Here is a 23,404-nt window from a genome sequence, read left to right as displayed (position 1 = left end):
GTCAGTCCCCACCAAATGCCACTGCTATTGCCTGTACGGGTTTATGCTGACACTAGGTTGGTGGTTATAATGTTCAGGCTCATTAGTGTATGTAAAAATATAAAAGAGTTTTGTCCTTTGGAGGCGGTTATGACCTCTCCCTCTCCACATGCCCCCTCTCCCTCCCATCTGTATCCATGTAAGACGTACAGCAATATAATAAAAGCAAAACTCCTGTGATTTTAATCCCATATCTCTGTCAAGTCGAGAACTGTACTCCTTTCCCTCTGGCAATAATATCTGATGTAGTAGCAGCAGCCGTGTTAGCGATATCCTTGGTTTCGCAGGACTACCAGGGAGTGGATGTGAAGAACTTCACGACATCATGGTCAGATGGGCTGGCGTTCAATGCGCTGATCCACCACTGGCGGCCGCAGCTGTTCGACTTCAACAACATTGCACGCAAGCATCCGAATGCACGCCTGGAGCATGCCTTCCGCATTGCGCAGGAGCACCTACACATCGACAGGCTGCTGGACCCCGAGGGTATGTGTCCTTTAGCCTTTGCTCTCTGTGCTCTCACTACCACTTTCTTTCCTTTTTTCCTGAATACACTAACTCAATAACCTGAACGATATATGTTTGAACTCTCAGTCACTGATGGGGCTATGAGGAACACAGTCATATGGTTGGTTACGGGAAATATTGCCTCTGGCTGCAACTAAATGCTCCTCATGTTATTATACCATGATGGGTTTCAAGACTTGTGGCGAAATCATCATATGTACCCATCTGTGACAGACAAATACTATGGATCAGTGCAATGCATAATAAAATTACATTAAATAGATGTGTATTCATGACCTTGATGGAACTGACAGTTGCACATTAATGTCAAGTGAAACAAATAAACATTGCATAGTGTTAAAAAAGGAAATTAATAAATCATTGGTACAGATGTGAGAAGTGGACCAAGGGAAAATGATAGATTTCACTGAAGGCGACTGTGATGAACATGAATGGAATTAAAAAGAAAATGATCAGACAGTGGCGAAACTGCAACACATATACACATGATATTAAGAATAATTCCTCTTACTGTTAGAAAAATCGTTGTTTTATAGATGCACAACCAGTTTCATGGCCTAAAGTCACATCATCAGGTGCAACCTACAGGGTAAAGAGTAATATACAGTGCTTCAACTTTTTGGATATTAAAATTAATAAAAGTAATATCTAAAATATACTCAAAATATTAAAAGGTCATAGGTTTACCCATCACTATTAGTCAAGATGTATTATTCAGTGAATATTGTCTTCATTATGTTGGTGAATGATGGGTGACAAAGATGTGATCTGTTAATTTTATAAAAATTGCTGGTGCATAGATCATGAGTTTAGATATTACCTTCTTTAATTTAAACAGACAAAAACTTGAGATACTGTATATTACTCCTTACCATGAGGGTTGCACCTGGTGATGCGGCTTTAGGCTGCAAAACCAGTTGTTCAAAATAAAAGAACCATTTTTACCAGCGGAATTCTTCTTAATATCATGCCTTCAAACAGCTACGACTACCAAGATTAGAAAATATTTTGTGGCGTCTATAATTCTGTTGTACAAGACATCCAGAGCTGTTGAGATTTACAAAAGAAAGTAAGTTAGCTGATGTTTCCGATGCAATTATGTAGCTGGCATAGTAGTGTGCAGGCAAGTGACTATGATGTTGAAATCTCACTGTGTCAAAGTCCATCGTGTGTCAATTACATCGTACAATGACAAAAAGCTAGACACCCATGTACTAGTTTTTAGATTTTCTTTTGTAACAATGTCTGTTTTGAAACATTTAAATGTCAGCTCTGCATATTTAGCTATTTTTATTGACGTATACACCTAAAGCTGCAATAAAATGTTTTCTTAGCAAAAGAATGTGCATTTAGTTCCATTGTAAATATTTGGGTGCATTTCATTACAGCTGTACTTCTATGACATATGTTATTGGTAGTGTGGTGGCTGTTATCCCTATTTTATTTTTGGATTTTGTTTGCAGATGTTAACACTTCAGTACCTGACAAGAAATCCATCATGATGTATGTAATGTGTTTATTTCAATCACTACCTCATTCAGAAGTGGATGCAACCACTCTTGAATCTTCAATTAATCCAGAAACTGGTTCTCTGATGTCTCCAGCGGCAGAGGTAAATGAAAATAGACATGAAAATTTCATTATTCTTGTCTCTTGGCCTAATAAGAAAAGCAAGTTAGTAGATCAGTCATACACAGTTTTCTGTATGAAATAAATTAAATAATATTGTGTGACAATAGCTTCTCAGTGTAATGTCAGAGCAGTTTACATATAAAACAAGTAAGCATGTTGTGGAAATTGAAAATATAAATATCCATCGGCTAAAGTAATTTTAATTATTAGCAGGAAGTATAGATCCTGAAATGGTCAATGGACACACACTTGTGTAGGTAGTTGTAGCTCCATATTTTGGTCAACATAGGGGGAAAAAAACAAAAACGGAACAAAGACAATGTAGCTAACATGCAGGAAGCGTTTGGAGGTAGGTGATCATGTGCTGAATCGGCTGTCACTGATCCTACAACTTAAAAACATTTGGTTGTTAAGCAAATGACCTTTTCTCCCTTACATAATCTTATGTGTGAACAGGAACTGCAACTGATAATACTGTGATGAGTGTTTTACTCCATTTTGATTATGTAGTATATGGAGAGCATGTGTCACATTCACGGCACTAAAATATGAGGATGTTGAGGAGTCAGTTTCAAATATAAATTTTAAAATTACTTTAAGAACTATTTTTGTTGTCTTTTGAGTATATAGACTCTATGGATTTCATGTGATCAGGTCCACAGGTTTCCTTGATAATGTAATGCGAATAAACATACTTCACATAGAGCTGTACTGTAGTCTGCCTCCATAGCTGAGTGGTAAGTGGGTATGATTGATTGCCATGTGGTGGAACAGTGTTCAATTTCCAATACTACCAGGGATTTTTCCTTTGTGGGAGGACTGGAATGGGGTCCACTCAGCCTTCTGATGCCAACTGAGGAGTCACCTGAAAGAAAAGAAGTGGCACAAAGGTCCACATACTGGTCTGAAGCCAGGGTTTCAATTGTGGGGGGGTTACTGTTTGTTACTATATCCTTCCCCCCCCCCCCCCCCCCCCAGCATCCTCCCCCCCTCATGCACCCCCATCCTCCGCAAATATGTGTGTATAATTTTTAAAATGTATAAAATGTTTTAATGTTATAATAATAATAATAATAATAATAATAATAATAATAATAATAATAATAGGCCTCCGGTATGCTCTGCCAGTCATAAAAGGCTACGAAAAGAACAAACCACTAATAGGGCTAACCCCCTTTTAGTGTGATTTGTTGGTTCAGGACAGAACTAAAGAAGCCTCGGACAAGCGCCGTCATGGTCGGGGACGACGCTTGAACCCTATGCCCGTCCACAATGGTAACAACACTGCTAGCCAACTGGAAAATGATTTAAATCCAAATAGAGGTGTTTTGCAGGATATGCTTCCTGCAACCACCCTAGAAGGAAAACAAAGACAGAGGATGAGATGGTCAGATGAAGTTAATAGACACCTCATGTTCTGTTATTACCAAGCAACAAACCTAGGAACCAACACAACTGGATACAGATCACAAGTATACACAACATTTATTACCAGATACCCAGAATTAAAATTTTTAACAGAACAACGACTAGCTGATCAGATCCGTGTAATAATAAAAAATAACAGGATACCCCGGTCAGAATTAGAAAACATCAAACAACAAGTACAACAAATACTGGAACAAAATAATGTGCAATCAGAAGAAGAAGAAAATACAGTAATGGACTCAAACATCCCAGAGCAAACAAACAAAGAACAACACGCATCAATTAAACAATCGGAGGAAAACGAAATCTTAAGACAGCCACCAGAACAAGCACAAATAGAACACGAAGTGACACACATGTTAGATATAGAAGAAAAATTTCAGCTAACATATATAGAATACAAAGACACAAATACAGGCATTAGACCATTCTTGCATAGACCGCCAAAAAACCCACAAGTCGAAACAACAATAAAAACTATCAACACAATCATACAAAACAAAATAAATGAAAATACAACTATGGAAGAGTTACAACTACTAGTTTATATAGGAGCACTCACTACACTAAATATACACACTAGGCAGAGATCAGAACCAACCAACACACAGAAGAAACCCACAAAACCAGCATGGCAACACAGGCTACAGATCAGAATAGAAAAACTGAGAAAAGACATCGGACAGCTAACACAATTTATAAGAAATGAAATGTCAGAAAAAAAAACACGAAAAAGGTTAGGTAAAACCTCACAACAAGAAGCGATAGAGCAATTAGATGAAAAGAAGCAGAAATTACAAGCATTGGCCAAACGACTTAGAAGATACAAAAAAAGTGAAAATAGAAGGAAACAAAACCAAACATTCAACACAAACCAAAAGAAATTTTACCAGACAATAGGTAACACACACATTAAAATAGACAATACACCAAACATAACAGACATGGAACACTTCTGGAGCAACATATGGTCAAACCCGGTACAACATAACAGGCATGCACGGTGGATGCAAGCAGAAACAGATACATACAAGATGATACCACAAATACCTGAAGTGATGATTTTGCAACATGAAGTCACCCAAGCAATTAATTCTACTCACAATTGGAAAGCCCCTGGAAAAGATAAAATAGCAAATTTCTGGCTAAAGAAGTTCACCTCAACACATTCACATCTAACTAAATTATTTAACAGCTACACTGCAGACCCATACACATTCCCTGATACACTTACACAAGGAATAACTTATCTGAAACCTAAAGATCAAGCAGACACAGCAAACCCAGCTAAATATCGCCCCATAACATGCCTACCAACAATATACAAAATATTAACTTCAGTCATTACACAGAAATTAATGTCACATACAACACAGAAAAAAATATAAATGAAGAACAAAAAGGCTGTTGCAAAGGAGCACGAGGATGTAAAGAGCAACTGATAATAGATGCAGGGGTGACATATCAAGCTAAAACTAAACAAAAGTCGCTACACTACGCATACATTGATTACCAAAAAGCTTTTGATAGTGTACCCCACTCATGGTTACTACAAATATTGGAAATATACAAAGTAGATCCTAAATTGATACAATTCCTAAACATAGTAATGAAAAATTGGAAAACCACACTTAATATCCAAACAAATTCAAATAATATCACATCACAGCCAATACAGATTAAGCGTGGAATATACCAAGGAGACTCATTAAGTCCTTTCTGGTTCTGCCTTGCTCTGAACCCACTATCCAACATGCTAAATAATACAAATTATGGATACAATATTACTAGAACATACCCACACAAAATCACACATTTGCTATACATGGATGATCTAAAACTACTGGCAGCAACAAATCAACAACTCAACCAATTACTAAAGATAACAGAAGTATTCAGCAATGATATAAATATGGCTTTTGGAACAGACAAATGTAAGGAAAATAGCATAGTCAAGGGAAAACACACTAAACAAGAAGATTACATATTGGATAACCACAGCGACTGCATAGAAGCGATGGTAAAAACAGATGCGTATAAATATCTAGGATACAGACAAAAAATAGGAGTAGATAATACAAATATTAAAGAAGAACTAAAAGAAAAATATAGACAAAGACTAACAAAAATACTGAAAACAGAATTGACAGCAAGAAACAAGACAAAAGCTATAAATACTTATGCTACACCAATATTGACCTACTCATTTGGAGTAGTGAAATGGAGTAACACAGACCTAGAAGCACTAAATACACTTACACGTTCACAATGCCACAAATATAGAATACATCACATACATTCAGCAACAGAAAGATTCACATTAAGCAGAAAGGAAGCAGGAAGGGGATTCATCGACATAAAAAACCTACATTATGGACAGGTAGACAATTTAAGAAAATTCTTTCTAGAACGAGCTGAAACTAGCAAAATACACAAAGCAATCACTCATATAAATACATCGGCTACGCCACTGCAATTTCATAACCACTTCTACAACCCTTTAGATCACATAACATCAACAGATACGAAGAAAGTAAATTGGAAAAAGAAAACAGTACATGGCAAGCACCCGTATCATCTAACACAGCCACACATTGATCAAGACGCATCCAACACATGGCTAAGAAAAGGCAATATATACAGTGAGACAGAAGGATTCATGATTGCAATACAGGATCAAACAATAAACACCAGATATTACAGCAAGCATATTATTAAAGATCCCAATACCACAACAGATAAATGCAGACTTTGCAAACAACAAATAGAAACAGTAGATCACATCACAAGCGGATGAACAATACTAGCAAATACAGAATACCCCAGAAGACATGACAATGTAGCAAAAATAATACATCAACAGCTTGCCTTACAACATAAACTTATAAAACAACACGTTCCCACATACAAGCATGCACCACAAAATGTACTCGAGAATGATGAATACAAATTATACTGGAACAGAACCATTATAACAGATAAAACACCACATAACAAACCTGACATCATACTCACCAATAAAAAGAAGAAATTAGCACAACTAATCGAAATATCCATACCCAATACAACAAATATACAAAAGAAAACAGGAGAAAAAATTGAAAAATACATCCAACTGGCTGAGGAAGTCAAGGACATGTGGCATCAGGATAAAGTTGACATTATACCAATCATACTATCAACTACAGGAGTCATACCACACAATCTCCACCAGTACATCAATGCAATACAGCTACATCCAAACTTATATATACAACTACAGAAATCCGTAATTATTGATACATGTTCAATTACCCGAAAGTTCCTAAATGCAATATAACATATACCGTACAGTTGAAAGGAAGTCACGCTTGATCAAGGTCCGCGTCACTTTCCATTTTTGACCAGACATAACGTCTGAGAAAAGAAAGAAATAATATTAATAATAAAGAGTAAAATTATCTTGAAGTGTTTTAATGTAATAATCATGACAGTGATGTGTGTAGATCAGTAAATAGTACACTGCTTATGCATAATAACCAAGAAATTTCAATTCAGAAAAGTATAGCTTATGAATAAGATGCATTTGAAAATTTGTGAAGTAATGTACATGTGTTGCATAATTAATTTAAGAACTGTAATAAGAACAGGCTCAGAAATTTGATTACATCATAATTGACTCAATATAAAATAAAAGAGTGCTTTCACAAGCTTAGTATTTCACTGAGCACAAAGGCTGTGAACAATGGTCTGCAAACTATGACTGTATGAGTGGGTAAATGAGGGGAATGCTATTTCTTCGTTATTTCTCCTACATTCAGGAATTTTGTTTATCTCCCTTCTTTAGTGGAGGGTCTTTTCCTTTCTTCCTTCCCTTACACAGCTTTCTATGGTCTGCTGGCTGTATCTATGGACTCACATAACGTGCCACTTTGTTTTTTACAGCAGGTAGGTCAGCATTTGCTTATGTGACTTCACTGGACTGGAATGTGAGCAGGCTCTCACACGAGCAACTGAAAAATATCCAGTGTTCAGTGTAGCTATACTGAAGTGCCAAAGAAACTGGTAAAGGCATGTGTATTCAAATACAGATATATGTAAGCAGGCATAATATGGCTCTGTGGTCAGCAACGACTTATTAAGACAAGAAGTTCAAAAATGGTTCAAATGGCTCTGAGCACTATGGGACTTAACATCTGTGGTCATCAGTCCCCTAGAACTCAGAACTACTTAAACCTAACTGACCTAAGAATATCACACACATCCATGCCCGAGACAGGATTCGAACCTGCGACCATAGCGGTCTCGCGGTTCCAGACTGAAGCACCTAGAACCGCACGGCCACACCGGCCGGCAAGACAACAAGTGTCCGACACAGTTGTTAGATCGGTTGCTGCTGCTACAGTGGTAGGTTATCAAGATTTAAGTGAGTTTGAATATGGTGTTATAGTTGGTGCACAAGTGGTGGAACGCAGCATCTCCGAGGTAGCGATGAAGTGGGAATTTTCCCGTATGACCATTTCACGGGACCGACGACAACTGAAGAGAATCATTCAATGTGACAGAAGTGCAACCCTTCCACAAATTGCTGCAGATTTCAATGCTGGGCCATCAGCAAGGGTCAGGATGTGAACCAGTCAACGAATCATCATCGATATGGGATTTCGGAGCCGGGGACCTCCTCGTGCATCCTTGATGACTGCACAAGACAAAGCTTTACACCTCGCCTGGGCCTGATAACAATAACATTTGACTGTTAATGACTGGAAACATGTTGCCTCGTCAGATGAGTCTAATTTCATATTGTATCAAGCAAATGGATGTGGATGTGTATGGGTATGGAGACAATCTTATGAATCCATGGACCTTGCATGCCAGCAGAGAACTGTTCAAGCTGGTGGAGACTCTGTAAGGGTGTAGGGCGTGTGCAGTTGGACTGATATGGGACCCTTGACACGTCTAGATACAACTCTAACAGGTGACACATACGTAAGCATCCTGTCTGATTACCTGCATCCACTGTGCATTCCGATGGACTTAGGCGATTCCAGCAGGACAATGTGACACACCACACGTCCAGAATTGCTACAGAGTGCCTCCAGGCACCCTTCTGAGTTTAAACACTTCCGCTGATCACCATACCCCCCAGACATGAAAATTATTGAGCATATATGGGATGCCTTACAACATGCTGTTCAGAAGAGATCTTCACCCGCTCATACTCTAATGCATTTATGGATAGCCCTGCAGGATTCATGGTGTCAATTCCCGCCAGCACTACTTCAGATGTTAGTCGAGTCCATGCCACATCGTGTTGCGGCACTTGTGCATGCTCACGGGGGCCCTACACTATAGGCAGGTGTACCAGTTGCTTTGTCTCTTCGGTGTAGTAAGTTCTAGAATAACTTGCCATTTTTGAGACTCATAGCTTATGTACTATTTTGTTTTCACAAAATTATCTGAGTATTTTGGAAACTGAAATATGTAAAAATATATATCCATCTACTAAAATTTATTTTTAGGGGTTGTGATCCCCTTCTTGAATCCACACCTAATGCCGTGTAGCAGAGAATAATTAAAATTTTTATGTGGCTCAGTGCTCAAATGCAAATCTTTCAATTGGATGCCACATTGATGAATTGTGTGTCCCTAATCTACTCCAGTTATTGAACTGGGTAAAGGGGACCTACTGTTTAACTTGGAGTCTAAACCATGTGTCCTTCCTGGCAAGTTCTCATTGAGAAGTAAAGGTAAATTGATGGTAGACTGAAAATATTTGTGGTCCGACCAGGATTTGATCCCATGACCTCGATGTTTCTAGGCACACACTTCGCCGCTTGACAACACAGCACAAGATGATGTCGTGGCAAGTCGGCAAATGTTGAATTTAGTTTAGTCTTTATAGTTCTTGTGTTGATATGTTTCAGCATTATTTTACACAGACTAATATTTCATTGTCCCTGTTTCTTATTTTTTTATTACTAGGCCCTACCATTTAGTGCTCCACCATCTCGACCTATCAGCCTCGCAACAAATGTGTCTGTTGAATTGGGAGGTTACCAAGTTGCCCTGGAAGAAGTTCTTACATGGCTGCTAGAAGCTGAGGATAAGCTTAGCCAGTCACCTGTGTTGGCTGGTGATTTAGAAACAGTCAAATCCCAGTTTCATGCACATGAGGTGAGTTTATTGACTAGTATACAAGATGAATTTACTCATATTTTTTAATCTTGTTGAGTCAAGTGTAGAATAATATTCCTATTAATTGTACTGTAACATTATCATGTGATATTAACACACATGCCATCACATAATGAGTCAAAGAAGAAAAATAAAATTTGTATTGTCTGGATATTTCACTCAAATATTTTCATCTTCTGTACTCTTCCAACACAATTTTTTTTGTGATCATTTTCTTCCCTTTCATGTATAAAATATCCCATTACTTTCTTTATTACTACTTGGTTATATAATTTTTATAGGACATTCCTTGTAAGTACTTGCCAAGTCAAAACTATTCATTTTCTCTGGTTTTAAGGAGTTACAGCTAAATAAATTGATATGCAGGAATTGGAATGCTGGTCTCTCAGGCTGCTTCAGAAGACATTGCTTACATATTGAGTGACTTGAAAATCTGTTGTAATACAGCATAGATGAATAACAGTGAAAAAGAATCATACATAGCCAACTGTCTGGTTCATTGTCACCAAAGCAGAAATGAGCTAATAATGCTCTGACACTAAAACAAAAGCAGCAAATTCTACATACATGTGACATCAGGGCACCTACCAAACGGAATGGTGTTTACCGGCTAGTCTTACATCCACAATCGCTGTGTACACAGTCACAGACAGTGCAGTATGGCACAGAGAAGATGCTTGCCAGGCTTTCTGTGGTGGAGGTCCATGGGAAGAATGGAAGCAGGACAGTTGCACACTGATGTGGCCTGATGGCTTAATGTGAATTGTTCTGTTGTTTTTTGGATGTGGCAATGGTTTATGGAGAGTGAAACTGTATCCCGAAGACCAAGTTGGGGCTGACCACATGTAACATCAATCTATGAAGCGTCTTCACAGAAGGGAACTTCTAGAGTGCACCCGTCAACATGCCACCTGTTTGGTTGAACAGAGGGTCAGTGTTCTTTTCATAGATGAGTCCTGATTTGGTTTGGATCACATCTGGAGTGAACATGGAACATGATTTCTGGACCCAACCGTTCTGGAAAGAGACCGACATGAGGAAGATTCCTAATGGTGTGGGCAGGGATTATGTTGACCACTCAAGCACCTCTTTCTGAAATTGTATGGTTAAATTGGCAAGGTTTAACTTCTGTCAGATATCACGTTGAGATCTTGGGGCCTAATGTGCAGTTGTTGCGAGTGCTGTGGGTCCAGACTTCGTATTGCTGGACAATAATGCTCGACCTCATAGAGCACGGGTGGTTGATGTTTTCCTGGAAATGGAAGATATTGCACGCATGGCATGGCCTGCTCGCTCTCCTGATTTGAACCTTCTAGAGCATGTTTGGGATGCACTAGGGACCCAGGTTGCATCACGTCAGCTCTCACCAACCACTCTCAAAGACGTACAAGCAGTGCTTCAGTATGAGATTTATGGCATCATTTACAGCATCCCCCATCATTTGTCAGGCCTGTATTGGTGCCAGGGGGTAGTCACACCCCATAGTGAGCACATTAATGAGTTGTCAGAATATGTGTGTAAATCTGTTAAGTTGTAGAAAATGAGGGACATCTTTGTCTACCATTATGCATGTTGCAGTTGTTTATGTTGTGTATTATTTATATTGTTTCTACTATACTATCACCAGATTATACTGTTTTGTGGCAAAATAAATGCAACCTTGCAAAATTTTGGTTTGATGCTTTAATTTTGTACACCAGTGTATATTGAATCACTTGACGATAAGTTTGTAATTAGAGAAAGCTTAATATTACCACTAGAAATTCATTGGAAAGAAAACTTCAATTCACCCCAGTAAAAAAGACTAAAAAGAATTTAATGTATACAGGAATTTCTGCATGAACTGGCTGGCCATCAGGAAGGTGTGCGAGCAGTCCTAGAAGAAGGAGCCCATATGGTTTCTGAAGGTGGTTTGTCTCATGATGAAGAAGATGAAGTGAGGGTACAAATGAGACTACTTAATTCCCGTTGGGAGGATCTAAGGATCAAAGCTATGGAACGTCAAACAAGGTTTGTTTTGTGTTTACTCTTGTTATTATCATCTTCTATTTACCAAAGATGCATTCTTTTATTTTAAGACATTAAATTTAGCTTTTCTGAAAAATAATAATGATACTAAAAAGAAAGTAAGGGAGAATAGGGTCCGACACACCTTTGACAATGGGGTCAGTGCAGGTGGAGCCCAAGTTCAGATTGAGACAACAAGAGGAAAGAGGCTGACCATATTCGATTCAAAAGAACCATCTCAGCATTTGTGTGAAGTGATTTAATGAAACCATGTTAAACCTAAATATGGGTGCCTAAGTAGGAAATTAACCACAGCTCTCCCCTCTCCGTGCGACTCTGGCCTCTTAATTAAAAAACTTTGTCATGTATTCTTAAGGCTTTTCTTTTCATTTAGTTGTTTTGTGCACTAGGACAAAGGAAGGTAAATAATTTTGTCTACACTCTACCAATGTGAAAATATGCTGCCTACAGTCGCATCTTATTTTTACTTAGTATATATGACTCAGTTTATAAAGTACAAGTGATAACACACTAGTTAGGGAGTGACTAATGAGTTTCAAATTGTTTGCTGTATCCTAACAAAGAGGTTTCTGATTTATAGGATCCATGAACTCTTGATGTCACTGCAGCAGCAACAGTTAGATCAACTGAGACAATGGTTGACAGACACAGAAGATCGCATTTCACACATGGCTGAAGTTGCAAATGATCCTGAAACTCTGCAGGAGCAGATAGAACGTCATCGTGAACTGCAGAACGATTTGTGTGCACAGCAGAAGGTGGTTGATGCACTGTCACACATGGTGGTGGTTGTTGATGACAATAGTCCTGAGAGTGGTAAGCTTAGACAGTCAGTAAAGCAGCATATTTCTAAATATAAAATAAAATAAAGTGTACTGACAGTTATTTAGAAAGATGACTTGTATTTTTCTTGTCTCTACATAACTCATTTAGAAATCATATTATTAGCAATATTCAAATTCTTTGATGTGAACTATGTTATTGGCAGAATTCCTTCATAAAAATAACAGGAAATTAAAAGGAATTCAGAGTTTTTATTATAATTTTTTCTTATATTGCATCAGAAACAGTGTTCTGGTTCTCCAGTTGTAGGCTCTAATTAGCACCAGAAGCACTTAAAGTAATTTCAATAATTATTTTGTATATCTTAGTTTAGTTGATTATGTGCTTCTTGGTGGAAGAGACGAGAAGTAGTTCCGTAGTACTTTCTTTATGGAGTAGATGCCTGCTGCCCACAGTCAGCTGCAGGCTATGTTCACAACAGTTGATTGGATTCATATGTATACTGCAACTTGCACTGGTAGACTAATAGCAAGGTGACCTTCTGTTGTCACCAAAGCATAGCAGAGTTTGCCAATTTCTCTTCTTGCCTGCATGGATGGCAGAGAAACCTGATCCAGTATCAAGAAGCCACATGATGGTGGCTGATGGGTTATGCCCCAATCTGGAACTGTTTTATGGGAAAAGATAAATGTGACAGATGGCTTAATGAAGATATTTGAAGCACTGCTCCCTGCTGATGATGATACTGAGAATGGGTTGCAGGCAGCTGCAGACTGTCAACCTATTGTAACCAACAACATCTGTCAACTGGGATCCGGGACCATTAATGATTATTTTCATATATTGTCAGAACTCCTGAAGACAGCTATCCTACTTACAATGTTCCAGCACAGCTTTTGATTTGCAGTATCATTTCAAGGATGGAGGGTGAAGGAGTGTATGAAGCAGAAGCATTATCAGTTTTGTGGTGATCTTATCTTCATCTTCCTCAAATTGTGACGCAGGGTGGAGACTTGTAGAATCAGCCTGGTTAAGTCAGGCATGCACAGTACATCAGAAGCAGTCACCAGCAAAGCAGAATATGTGTGGAATACACTCTTATTATTATTATTATTATTATTATTATTATTATTATTATTATTATTATTATTCTGCAAAACTTTGGGATTGCCAGATGAAAAATGACCATCTAGGAAACAATTTGGATATCAAATTTTGAGATTGAGACTATTAAAATGTTAGTTGTTAATTGCTAAAGCATGTGGAGCAAAGCCCCAAAATTCACCACTCTCCAAGAAAGTGATCACCCTCAAATAATACTAGGAACTGAGAGATCTAGCTGAAATGCAAAGTGGAAAGTAGAAATATTCAGCAACACATGGAATGCATATCACAAAGATAATTAGGCTCCCTGTGAAAAAAAGTTTTGTGATAACAACCAGAGGGGTTAAATCTAGCAAGGTCCAAAATTAACCTGACTGTGAACTTACATGGACAAGTGTGACAAGCAATTATGGACACACATAACTTGTATTAATAATCAAATTTTCCATTGGCCTCCAGATTCAGATATATTGGTCATTGAGTCATTCAAAGATTGCGTAAATTAGATAGTACTGAAATAATCAAACTACTTGGTGACTGTAATCAACGTGAAAAACTATACATTCATTACTTATATATGGAAAACAGTCTTGCGAAGTAATGGTGTTCACCAACTTGTGCATCAGTAAGAAGGGCTGTCTAGCTTACAACTTACCAGTCAGCCCCAGGTAGAATAACTATCAGAAAAATCCCAGAAAAATTTGAACTTCTGAAAGGTCAACAAATTTATCAAAATTCTGAAAGGTCAACTAATTTATCAAAACTATCCATTCAGGCTCTTGTGAACTGGTCTGTATGGAAACTGAAGACAACTGAGAAAAAGCTGAAATATTTAATTCCACATTTAGAAATGTATTCATACAGGGAGGTGCTGCTACTGTACCAATGCTTGACTGTTACGTACACTTACAAATGAGAGGCATTGAAATGATCATTACCTGTATATATGTAAAAAATGTTAAGATACATGAGGCACCAGGTCCTTATGAAATTTGTGTTAGGCTTTACATTGAATAAATCACAAAATTGGCCCCCATCCTTGCCCATATTTAATGAGAATCTCTTGTATAAAAAATAGTCTTGCACAACTGGAAGGAGAAAGAGTCACTCCTGCTTATAAGAAGGGTATGCAAACAGATACAAAGAATTACATACCCCCGTATCTGATGATCTTCCTTGAAGCAAATTATCTTATGTCAAAGAATTAACACATCTATATCCACATAAATACTCTGCAAGCCACCATATGGTGCATGGTGGAGGGTACCCTGTACCATTACTTGTTGTTTCCCTTCCTGTTCCAGTCACAAATAGAGCGAGGGAAAAATGACTGCCCGTATGCCTTCATATGAGCCCTAATTTCTTGTACTTTATCTTCTTGGTCCTTATGCTCAGAGAATGTTGGCAGCAGTAGAATCGTTTAGCAGTCAGCTTCAAATGTCGGTTCTCTAAATTTTCTCAATAGTGTTTCTTGAAAAGAACGTCACCTTCCCTGCATGTATTCCCATTTAAGTTCCAGTAGCATCTTCGTAATACTTGCATTTTGTCCAAACCTATTAATAACAAATCTAGCAGCTTGCCTCTAAATTGCTGTATTGTCTTCCTTTAATCTGACCTGGTACAGATCCCAAACATTCAAGCAATACGCAAGAATAGGTCGCAGCAGCATCCTGTATGCAGTCTCCTTTACAGTTGTACCACTCTTTACTAAAATTCTTCCAGTAAACTGAAGTTGACCATTTGCCTTCCCTACTACAGTTCTCACGTGCTAGTTCCACCTTGTATCACTTTGCAATGTTACATCCAGATATTTTAACAATTTGACTGTGTCGAGCAGGACACTAATATTACTGTACCTGAACATTAAAGGTTTGATCTTCCTACTCATCCACATTAAGTTACAGTTTTCCACATTTGGTGCTCGCTGCCATTCATCACACCAACTGGAAGTTTTGTCCAAATTATCTTGAATCTTCCTACAGTCACTTAACTTCGACAACTTACTGTACACCATGGCATCATCAGCAAACAGCTGCAGATTGCTGCCCGCCTATCCACCAAATCATTTATGTACATAGAGAACAACAGCGGTCCTATCTCTCTTCCCTGAGGCACTCCTGGAGATACCCTCATCTCTGACGAGCACTCGCCTTTGAGGATAACATACTGGGTTCTATTGTTTAAGAAGTCTTCGAGCTATTCACATATCTGTGAACTTATTTCATATGCTCATGCCTCTGTTAACAGCCTTCAATGGGGCACTGTGTCAAATGCTTTCCAGAAATCTAGAAATATGGAATCTACCTGTTGCCCTTTATCTGTAGTTCTCAGTATATCATGTAAGAAAATGGCAAGCGGAGTTTCGCACGACCAATGCTTTCTAAAACCATACTGATTTGTTGACATAAGCTTCTCAGTCCCAAGAAAGTTTATTATACAATTTCAAGAGAAACCACCCAAGTGAAACAAGGCTCACTCTGTATCTGGCAAATAGCAAACGCAAGTGAACAGGTGCGTTCTGTCAAAATGCATCTGGTACCATGCCACATTGTTGAACTACAACCAAAATGTGATTGTACTGCCTATCTTCATAAATATGTGATGGTCTCAAAAGTTTGTTAACTTACAGAACCCAGTGCAGTACAATGAATGGTGTAAGCTCAAAAACCTGCTTATGTTCTCAAGGTAAATACACAATTTTTCAGTCAGTTGCCACTCAAACTCTTTGTTGACAATACTGTTGTCAGAAGGAAAGTATAATTAGTAGATGGCTGTAAGGAAATGTTGAATGAATCCAACAGTATTTCCACTTTGTGTACTGAGTAGCAATTTTCCCTTTGAATGAGAGTAATTGCAAGATAATGCCCATCAACAAACAGAAAGTACCTCAAAGTATCCAACTACAAGTGGTAAATGTCTGGTGCATGTCACATTGTTTAAAACTTTAAGAGTAATACTATAGCTGAATGAGCACATGAGCACTTGAAGGCAAATATAAGACCTGATTGTGGGAAAGTGCAGTCCATCTGTAAAAGAAATTGCCGATAGGATACTGATGTGACACTAACGTGACCTATTCTACAGTACTGCTCTGCAGTTTGGAGTCCTTTCAAATAGGCACGAAAACAGACATCAAAAAATTCAGAGGCATTCTGCAAAGTTTAAAAACGTCAGTACTGCCTGCATGAAAGTGTAATGGAAATAATCGTGGAACTGAAATGAGTGTCTCTGGAAGAATGCCAACATCAGTCTCATGAAACACAAATGGATGAATTCGTAGAACTGGTATTTAAGAAAGACTGAGCAACAATTGTGATGCCTCATATTGGGGGGGGGGGGGGGGAGTCGTAACACAAAGAACTGTTGTGTAACATAAGCGTAAGGTGGTAGGCATTGGTAGGCATGTTCCTACATCTAAAAGGTGATGTTTTTTCAAGTTTCACACCAGTTACTTAAGAGTGTTATTAATAGTGCCACTGTGAGGATGCAAATCTGGTTCACTTTAAATAAGTGCTGTAATGGTTGTGAGTCTTAGTTACCTTTGAGATTGGAATTGGTGAGTTGGTGTTAGTCAAGGATGCCTTTACAGTGACTAAGACGCCATTATCAGCTCTTCACTGGGCTTGAATAAGGCCAGTTAATAGGGCTATGAGAAACCGGATGTTTCTTTGGAGATACTGCAGAAAGATTTGGCAGGAATGTAGCCACTGTACATGATTTCTGGCAGCAGTGGTTACAAGAATATACAGTCTCAAGAAGACTAGGCTCCAGAAATCCGTGTGGCACTGTCGAGAAAAAAGACCATTGTATTCGGCATATGGCTCTGGTGCATCATATTGCACCAGAAGCAGCAATCTGAGCAGCAGTTGGCACTGTAGTCACACAATGAACTGTTAAAAATTAGTTGCTTCAGGGACAGATCTGGGCCAGATGCCCTGTAGCATGCATTCCATTGACCCCAAACTACCATCATTTGTGACTTCAATGGTGTCAAGCGAGAGCTCATTGGAGGGCAGGTTGGAGGTCTGTTGTGTGTTCTGATGAAAGCTGATTTTGCCTTGGTGCCAATGGTGGCTATGTGTTGATTAGGAGGGGGCCAGTTGAGGACCTGCAACCAACCTGTCTGTGTGCTAGACACGGGGACCAACACGTACAGTTATGGGCTGGGGTGTGATTTCTTATGACAGCAGGAACAATCTCGTGATTATCCCATGCATTCTGACTGCAGATTTCTACGTCAATCTCGTGATTCTGCCTGTTGTGATGCCATTTGTGAGCAGCATTCAAAGGGGTGTTTCCCAACAGGATAACACTCAGTCACATACTGATGTTGTAACCCAACATGCTGTACAGTGTATTGACATGTGGTCTTGACCTGCTTAATGAGCAAATTCAGGACATCAGATGGCAACTACAGCATCATCCACAACCAGCACTCGCTGTCCATATATTAACCAAGCAAGTTCATCAGCATGGAAATCCAGCCCATGAACCGATAATGATTACCTGTACAACACAATGCATGCATGTTTGCATGCTTGCATTGAACTTTCTGGTTACACCAGTTATGAAGGTACCAGCATTTCAAATTTGCAATGGCTTATCTCATGCTCACTTGAACCTGTGACCTTGCAATGTTAATCACTTACATATGTTACCTAGACAAATGTATTCTGAAATTTCATTGCTCTAAATTAATTATTTTTTGGCAGTGCAAGTTTTTTTGCATCAGTCTATGTATAATGAGAAAAACATAAGAGAGAGTAAGGTGCATCCTGAGGCATGTAAACAGTAATTTTCCCCTCACTCCATGCATAAATTCCAATAAGACAGAAGATTGCTGATATTGGTATGAAGTACCATCCACTGTTTGTACAGTTTGTTGTGAAACATGTACGTAGATTTAGAAATACCTAACTCCCCTCTTGATGACTATTATACAGTGATAAACACTTGCATGATAATATTGTTTGCTGCCACCAGAAATATTTAAGTAAAAAAATTGGGATGTTGGTCTGAGCTCCTCTTTGCTTTATTAGGCTTTTTGAGGAGATATATCCTTGCTTTTCTTTGTCCAATTGCTGCTAGACATGCTGTTTATGATGGGCTTAGAACTAATGTTCAGCTTTGTTGTTTTCACACATAAAATACAAATCATTATCAGAGGTGAATGATGTGCTAAATGATAGGAGAAAGGTCTTATAACCATGTGAGGATCAAACTATGAACCTTTGAATTTGTACTCTGATGCTTACCTACACAGCCATCAAGCTAATTCAGTAATACATATACTATTCAGTTGTTTCCATTCTATTATCCATAAACATTAAACTTCCAATTTTCCTGGCCATCTTAACCTATTGCATATTCTTAAATGAAGCATTGCAATATCTATATCTGTCACAAAGTGTTTGTTTTTGTGTTATTTTACTCACTATGTGTTTAGGTGGTCTCACTGTCATCATTAAGTGTATGACCTGTTTTTACACAACAGTTTCTAGAGAAAATCACTGGTAGATTTTTAAATTATTGTGCGAGGTGGCCAATAATCTATTTTTCATCTTGCAATGATAGTAACAGGTTAAGCTGGACATAGTATTTGTAGATGTGATACAATGAATAACTGTTCCAATATGAAAAGTGATATACAACTATTTTTCTTTTAATGGTAAAATTTATAGATTGAATAGTTGAATTTCAATGACTGCAAGTACATCAGGGACCATGTTGGTGGATATTTCTCAAACAGCTTGACAACAAATTATTAGAGAAAAATCCCCCATTCTTAGAATGTGTTAATATTTCTGTGGGGGATGCATGGATGACACATTCCTCATCAGTGAAATGGTCGATGAAGATATACACTGCATTCTTCAGTAGTATATGCGGCTACTATTTACAGAATTAAACTGTTACCTTGATACACAAAACATTTTTTAAGAGATAATACCTTTTCTGGTTCTCAGTTCCTAAATGGAAAGACAAAGAAAGAAATAAAAATTCCACCCACAGACAAATTCAATGGCACTTTGGGACATGCAGTATGTCGAAAACTGACCCATATGGATTTATATTTATGTGCAAATAGCTGCCACCATCCCATGCAATCTATGAGTGTACTCAGAACCCTGGCACACACAGCACACATCATTGCCAATGAGGGAAGTCTGGAGGATGAGCTTCTACACCTGAGAAGAGTTTTTGAAGCCAATGGGTACACTCCACAGCAGATACGTAAGGCACTATAAATGAAACCAACAATGGGCATAAGAAATGCAGAAGAAGACACGGAAAGTTTTAAATCCATGGCTTTTCTGTCATATGTGGGAAGCCTATCACTAAAATGGGAAGGATCCTCAGTAAATACAAAGTGAAAGTGATTTTTTGCCCTCCACCAAACACAGCAGCACTCCTGGGTTCTGTTAAAGATGATTTGGTGCTTCAGAAACCTGGGGTCTACAAGATCCCCTGTGAATGTGTCCGTTCATACACTGGAAAGATGACACATATAGTCAGGAGAGATGCACAGAGCACCACAGGTACAGCCGGCTCTTACAATCTGTGGTGGCAGAGCATTGTAGTGACACTGGCACTCTATGACGTATGATAGCATCAAAATTTTGGCCTCAACTTCATCTTTCTGAGACTCAGTAGTGAAATGAGCAATTGAAATTTGGTTGGTGCTGAATTTAATTAAGAGACATAGCAGCTTCAGCGTGAACAAATCATGGAATTTGGCAATTTCTGTAGTAAACTCACAAAGATGCCGCAACGGTGCAGCTCACAGTGATACATCTATATCACCGTGTGGATGACAGTGCAGTCATAGATCTAATTCCATGCATATGTCATACCTCTTCGCCACTGATCAACCTCTCTGGCACCTTGTTTATCTGTGGCACACGCACAGTGGTGCAGTCCATGCGTTTAAAAGGATGAAGCTAGTACTGGAGCATCAGTCACCTCAGCTCACTCTGATGATGGCTGGACAGTATTCAGCCAAAATATTAGAAGAAGAAATCAAATTTATGTGGCTGCATACTTGATATTTTATGGCAGAAAAGGAGAATATCGACACTAGCAACAGGTTCTACATATCCATTATTTTTCAGTTTTTTGCTTTAGAGATAGTTTTATTTTTGTCTTTGTTCATAATTTTATTTTACTGATATTGGTATTCTTTCCCTGGGTGGTTGCCCATGATGCAACCAACAATATAAGTGTATACTGTGGGATGCCACAGCTGCAGTCTGCAGGCAACACTACTGCAGGAGATTCTATATAACATGGCAATAACATAACTAGACTACTTCATTTTCAACCAATTTTCCAGCCGCCATCACAGCAAGAGATGGCACCAGCCTCGCAGCTGGCGGCATGCCTGTAACAGTACACAGAGCTGCAATCATGGGCACCTGTTACCTTCTGCAAGATCATGCGCCTGCTGTATGCACACCTATATCCTTTTGCCAGACGAGTATTAAGGCACCATTTGGCCAATTCATGGCAGTGTGCTTGGTGTGCATTCACCGTGTACATCTCCAAGCTGGTCGAGGATCAGTTACCACGTCATCCAAGTCGTCAAGCCATCACTGGGTGCCTCCTCTGTGCCATCTTGCTGGACTTCACCTTCAGCCCATCCTCCAGCTCACCACTGACCATCCAGGGCTGTCGCATCATTGGACATCACTTCCGAGCATCCATGGCCTGCCTCACTGGATGTCATCTCTGACCTTATAGGGCTCTCGCTTCACTGGATGTCATTGCCAACTGTCCAAGCCTCCTACTGCTCTGGATTTCAACCCTGATCATCCAGGGCTCCCATCTTGCTCGATGCCATCTCTGGCCATTCAGGACTGCCATCTCACTGAACGCCATCTCTGAATATCCAGGGCTACCACCTCACTGGAAGCCATCTCAGACCATTCAGGGCTACTAAATCACAGAACTTTGATTGCTACTTGTCATTGAGTGTGCTGCCACTTTCAGCTGACCACAGCCTTATCAGATTGTACCTGTGCCATTGTGATTCAGTTCATTATTGTCAATAAAAGTATAGTTTTTCTCTGCCAGCTTTGCACCTCATTTGCAGTGCACCACTCCCTTTGATCATGAACACAAAACTTGGCTTTGTGGTTAAGGATAAAAGTAAAAATATAAATGATGACAGAAGAAAACTTCAGAAACCAAGATCACCAAAAAACCATTTTATTGGATGACAGGTTTAGACAGAGATATGCTGTCATTATCGGATCTGCAAGACGATGAACAGTAGTTGATAGGAAATGGAATTATAATATAGCTCTACTTTAAAATTTCTACCATTTACTGTCCATTGTTGTTGCAAGTCATTTCACACTGCACATGCACTTTTAACTACCATGAAGATCACTAAACATCAGCACATCAAAAACTTACCTAAAAGCCTAATTATATTGTGCTGACTGCAAGTGTTAATGTTCGGTACCAGCTGGCAACTGACACAACCGTCACAATGTATGTCCACTGGCACTGTGGCAGCTGACCAGATTATCATCTTGTGAATAACATAAAACAGATACATAATATGATTTTTACCCCCTGGGCAGAGCTTTGCACATATTAAGCATGTACAGTTGGACCATGGTTCAGGTCCCCTAGTACTAGCTGGATGAGACAGTTATCATGTTGGAGGAAAGAAAATGCATACCATCTTCAATAGGAGGGTAATTAGTTAAGTTCTATGATGGTCCAATCAACCTCCAGGTTGATAACTTTTATTTTGACAGTAATAGATGACTTCATTTTATGAGGGCTATCCAGAAAGCAAGAGATGTTTTGAAGTAAAAAAATTAACATTGTGGAAAAATTTTATCACATACATTTTATAGATACTCTGAAGCTATTGTTCCACATAATCGCCATTCAAATTGAGGCACTTATCATACCGTGGAACAAGTTTTTTAGTACCCTCTCTGTAGAAATCTGCCACCTGTGATTGCAACAACTGGTTTGTACTGGCATGCAGTTTAGTGTCAGTATCAGGGCCTTGTGTAGTGATTCATATCTTCATTGCTGGCACGATGTGGTAGTTACTCAGTGCCAAATCCGAGCTGTCTGGTGGATGATCAAACACTTTCCATCCAAAACCCCATAGGAGCTCTTAGGTATTACTGGTCATTTGTTGATGTGCATTGTTTTGAGAAAACAAAACTTTAATGCTAAGTTTTCCTCGATACTTGTTTAGTATCACCTGCCATAATTTTGTCAGTATTTAACAATACCTCTCTGAGTTAACTGTTGTGCCATGTTCAAGGAAATCAATGAGAATCACTCTATTGGAGTTCCAAAATGCAGTATCCATAATCTTCCTTCTGAACAGTGTTTGCAAACACTTCAGTGGTTTCTTAGGAATATTTGTGTCTCACCATTCCATTGACTGCCTTTTTGTTTCGCGATCAACATGCTTCACACAAGTCTCTTTTCCAGTTGTGATACAGTCAGTAACTTTGTTACCATTTTTCTCATAATCATCTAGGAAGGTCAGTGCTGCAGTCTGTCTCTATTTTTGTGGTCTTCCATTAGAATTTTGGGAACCAACCTAGCACAAAATTTGTGGTAATCTCACTTCTCTGCCACAGTTTCATGCACCAACCGCCGTTAAATTTGGGGAAAGTGTTGAAAAAATTTCATAATTGTGAAATAA

The 23,404-nt window shown here is 38.8% G+C and overlaps 1 protein-coding gene across 1 annotated transcript in view; it reads left to right on the top strand.

Annotated features, from left to right (window-relative positions):
- The window catches only part of LOC126471168 (dystrophin, isoforms A/C/F/G/H-like), an 881,357-nt gene that overhangs the window by 651,266 nt on the left and 206,687 nt on the right, over window positions 1-23,404 (top strand). The window contains exons 7-11 of the mRNA XM_050099271.1: window positions 327-525; window positions 2,031-2,179; window positions 9,592-9,783; window positions 11,633-11,814; window positions 12,413-12,648. Of these exons, the coding sequence (XP_049955228.1) occupies window positions 327-525; window positions 2,031-2,179; window positions 9,592-9,783; window positions 11,633-11,814; window positions 12,413-12,648 (958 nt within the window). The remainder of the gene's footprint in view (window positions 1-326; window positions 526-2,030; window positions 2,180-9,591; window positions 9,784-11,632; window positions 11,815-12,412; window positions 12,649-23,404) is intronic.

This window comes from Schistocerca serialis, chromosome 3 (assembly GCF_023864345.2).
Source record: "Schistocerca serialis cubense isolate TAMUIC-IGC-003099 chromosome 3, iqSchSeri2.2, whole genome shotgun sequence".
Taxonomy (NCBI): domain Eukaryota; kingdom Metazoa; phylum Arthropoda; class Insecta; order Orthoptera; family Acrididae; genus Schistocerca; species Schistocerca serialis.
The sequence above is the reverse complement of the archived record's forward strand: the minus strand, read 5'-3'. Positions and strand labels throughout refer to the sequence as shown.